This window comes from Pistacia vera, unplaced genomic scaffold (assembly GCF_008641045.1).
Source record: "Pistacia vera cultivar Batoury unplaced genomic scaffold, PisVer_v2 Contig423, whole genome shotgun sequence".
Lineage (NCBI taxonomy): Eukaryota > Viridiplantae > Streptophyta > Magnoliopsida > Sapindales > Anacardiaceae > Pistacia > Pistacia vera.
Window position 1 is genome coordinate 1,228,941 of NW_022196250.1, and position 4,563 is coordinate 1,233,503.

The following is a 4,563-nucleotide window of genomic DNA, read 5'->3' on the forward strand; positions in this document are numbered from 1 at the left end:
AATATAACATTTTTAGTAATGCAACATTCCTTGAACCAAACACACTCTTTATGTTATATGATTTATTAACATTGTTTTGTAATCTCTTGTACTATGTGTAGTCATTTGGCTTTCATTAATTCACTTATTTGGTTTTTTTTTTTTTTTTCTTGAATATGTATTGTGTTTTTAGATTAATATTGATTATTAAGTAACAAATATTACCTTATATTTTTTACAAAAAACGAGACTTTATATAATAATATAGATTTTCGACGCCGGTTATAACACATTATATATATGGGTGGTTTCAACAATTTCTGACCGTTGGACAACTCTTTTGAAAAAAAAATTTAAATTGTTTTAAAAATATATTTTATTTTTAATTTTTTCTAAATATGTTTTCTTATTTTGAAATATTTAATTTATAATTATATGTTTCGGCATAAAAGATCTATTTTGCCCTTTCCTCAATTAACTTTTAACACCAAAAATTGATAACCTAATAATTGTTTTTGTATGCCTAATAATTAACTTTAATTAAAAATAATTACATCGTAACAACTTATTTATAACTATTAATTTGCTTGAGGTTAATAACATCGTTGTTTTATTTTTTTTAATTACAAATTTTCACCTACGTGCAGTTTGATTTGAAAGTGAAGATTGATGGCCTCTCAAACTTTTTCCAGAAAAGTCATCCAACATTGGAATGGATATGAAGTTCGATTTATGGTTTTACTTAGTCTTTTGTTATAAATCATCCTCATTATGTTTGGTTCTCAGCGAAAATATAGAAGAAGAATTTGGATAAATGTCCTTGTTTGGTTGGCATACTTGACTGCGGATTGGGTGGCAACAGTTGCCCTTGGCATCCTTGCTCGTAGCCAAGGACATTCCGAAGATAATTCTTTGGAATCAAACAATGTACTTCAGGCATTTTGGGCACCATTCCTTCTCTTGCACCTTGGTGGTCCAGATACGATCACAGCCTACTCTTTAGAAGACAATGAGTTGTGGTTAAGGCACTTACTTGGATTTGTGATCCAAGTTGGGGTAGCACTTTATATTCTTGTACGATGCTACTGGGACAACAATACAACTTCTATATTCCTAGCCATTCCAGTATTTGTCATTGGAGTATTCAAGTATGGAGAGAGAACTTTGGTGTTCTGGTCTTCAAGCGCCAAGCAACTTAAAGATTCCTTGAGCTTACCTGGTATTGAAATCAGCCCAGATCATGATGAAATCGTGGAACTAATTGTCGCAGGAGAGTTGCCAAAGACGGGAATTAACGACAAGTGAAGCTACATCAAACGATGAAAGCATTAAGCCAAAGGATGATTATCTCGTTGAGGCCAGTATGTTATTTTGGACATTAAGGCGTCTTTTTGCAGATTTTGTTCTCAGTCATCATGACACAAAACGGAGCTCCTTCATTCACAATAAGCCACAAGAAGATGCCTTCAAATTGGTGGCTGTTGAGTTTGGATTCATGTATGATGTGCTCTACACTAAGGCAACCACAATTTATTCCAGATTAGGAATCTTTCTTCGTTGCTTCTGCTTCTTCTCCCATGTTTCTGTATCATTTGTCTTCTTATTTGCTGTCGATAAGCATGCCTATTCACCAATTGACATCTCCATAACTTATGTACTCCTGCTTGGTGCTGTTTTTCTGGACCTTTATGCATTCATCGTGCTTCTGTTATCTGACAGGACAAAACTTTGGTTGACCGAGCATAATTTTAATTGCAATGGTTTACTTTTTAACAACAGGAAGAGGTGGTCAGAGTCAATGGGTCAGTTCAACCTATTAAGTTTGTGTCTAAAAGACATCTCATCCAAAACTGTTAGAGCTTGCAAGTTATTTGGCATCAATGAAATATTACAGAAATACCAGTATTTGACTTGGGAGGATGTGAATGTCGACCTACAAGAAATGATTTTTGAGAAGGTCCGAGAGAATAGTAAGAAAATTGAAGGTGGTCTTTTTAATATCAAGCTATGCAAAGAATTGTTGGCTCAGAGAGGTGATTATGCGCTTCGCCAAAACTCTTGTTTTAATGAATTTGGCTGGAGTACAATTGAGGTAGAATTTGATCATAGCATTCTTCTTTGGCACATTGCTACCGATATTCTTTATTATGTTGACTATGGTGACAATACAGATGATAATAGAATTCCGATAGGTTGTAAAATAAGCAAGCGGTTATCAGATTATATGTTGTATCTTTTAGTCATATGTCCAACCATGTTACCTAAAGGGATTGGTGAGATAAGGTATAGGGAAACTTGTGGAGGGGCCAAGAGATTTTTCAGAAGAAAAAGGAAGCGGCAAAGTATTTTAAGAAATGAGGCCTGCCAAATGTTGCTTGAAGTGAATACTGATGGTTCACTACTGGAAGATAGTAAGGAGCATATTAAGGGGGGTCGAAGTCTATCTGTGCTATTTTACGGGTGCAAACTAGCCAAGCAATTGCAGAAATTGAAGTCCGGACAATATGGTTGGAGTCATGAACAAGTTTGGAAGATGGTAAGTGAAGTATGGATAGAAATGTTGGCATATTCTGCAAGTCATGGTGGGTGGAAAGAGCATGGGCAACAACTTATTAAAGGCGGAGAGTTGGTCACTCATGTACGTCTTCTAATGGCACATTTTGGCTTAAGTGATCAATATCAAATCCCGAAGGAAAGCGTGAGGAGGAAGCCGCTCGGACCGTTGCGCAGAGCGTTGCTCTTACTTGTTGATGCTTGATTCTAACACCAACTAAACGACACGTGCGTAGCGTTGATTGGTCAAGAAGCACACGTGATTATGGATAGAGAATACGAAATAAATGCAATGAGAGCTTTTAAAGTGGTTCGGATGCTAAGGTAGCAAGTCCTACGTCCACTGATTTGTATTGATATGGTGGGTCAGGTGGCAAAAGCGGACTAACTTACAAGTGATTGGGAAAGTAAATATACAATTCACAAGAGAGAGAGAGTTCAAATGTAAAAATGACCGAATCTCCTTAATGAAGGGGTCTTCCCCTTTTTATACCCAGTTGAATGCATGTAATCATCATTGAATCCATGAGTTAGTGTGATTGTCAGGACATAATCTGGCTTTACGTCTCATTGCCCATTTTCCAAGCTGATTTCACGCGATTTGGAGCAGGAAAATAGACACGTGGAAGCCCCACGGCGCTTGGCAGGCCTGACGTGCGCTTACCACTCTGACGGGAGCAGGTCACGCTTCATCACATGACTCCACGTCAGCCCTTGATTTCTCAGGTATAACAGCACTATTGTCGCCCGAACGGTTGCCCTTGGTTCAGTAAATGTCCAAGTGCCTGTTATATGAAGGAGACTGATTTTGAACATGAGAGGAAGAGAAAAGGCGTAGAGAGAGGACAAAGGAAGAAAAGATGGAGAGAGAAGAAGACAAAGATGTGAGTAGAAAATTTAATTTCATAACAAATGATTTTATAAATTATTTAGTTAAATTGCGTTTAAATTTTATTTAGATATATTGAATGTTTTATAGCAAATGTTTAGTCTAAGTATATTTGTTAGTGCTGAATCTTTTGGAAGTTTTTAATAAATTCATGGTAGTTAAATTTAATGATATTTAATATTTTTCTGAGTGTGCTGCTTTACTAATTTTTTACTATTTTTGGAATTACATTATATATTTCGTTTTTGAGTAAAGTCTTTAAATGTTTTTAATATATATATTCAATTGTCAAATATATTGAGTATTTTAGAGTTGAAATGGTTGATTGCAAGAACTTAATTATTTTCTAGTTGTTGCTAAAAAATGTTTCAGTGGAATAAATTAATTAATCTTGGGTTAAATATGACTAGGAATTTTGTAAGTTTAGCTAGCACCAAGTTTCATTTCTGGGTGACTATGGTTTCTTGACTTTGAACTTTAGGTTATTTTGGAATAGGGTTGATCTTATTTTTCCCATTGTGAGATCGTTTAGTACTAACTCATCCAGTTCTTTTAAAAATTATTAAAAACACCCCTGTAATTATCAAAGGCCGCCCTATAAGTATCAAGAGTAATGCTGTGCGTACTCACGGATCTTACTAACCTTTGTTAAAATTATATTTGGTACTCGTACTATACGCATGGTACCTATACTATGCTTTATATTTACAACCTTTAGTACGATGATTAGTACATTCGTAAATACGCATAGTATTATTGCAAGTATCAAACACCCCTGTAATTATAAAAAAACTACACTTTGCAGTTGGCAAAACGGGTCATCATTTTGGACCCTTTTTTTTTACCCGTATCCGCCCGGTCTTTTTTTTGGTGAGCCGGGTATATCTGCGGATACCTGTGTAAAATTAAAAAAATTATCTAAATAGTAAATCCCTAATTCCTAAAATTAAAAAAATTAATCTCTCTCGTCTCTTCCATTCGCAACACTCGACCGGAAAATTTTCTCTGTAACACACAAAAGTCCTCTGCTTTCTCTGAACAATTTATGAGATCTGATTGCTTTCAAGTTTATCCTTCTGATTTCTTTGCTGTAAGTTTCTGCACGTTCTTGGATTTCTTAAATAGATAGAATATTGTTCTCT

At 35.2% G+C, this 4,563-nt stretch overlaps 1 protein-coding gene across 1 annotated transcript; it reads left to right on the forward strand.

Moving 5' to 3' along the window:
• The first annotated feature begins 1,342 nt into the window (after positions 1–1,342).
• On the forward strand, positions 1,343–2,737 carry LOC116143019. The gene has a single exon (XM_031428435.1). It carries the CDS (start codon positions 1,343–1,345, stop codon positions 2,735–2,737), a length of 1,395 nt encoding a protein of 464 aa, XP_031284295.1.
• The last annotated feature ends 1,826 nt before the right edge of the window (positions 2,738–4,563 follow it).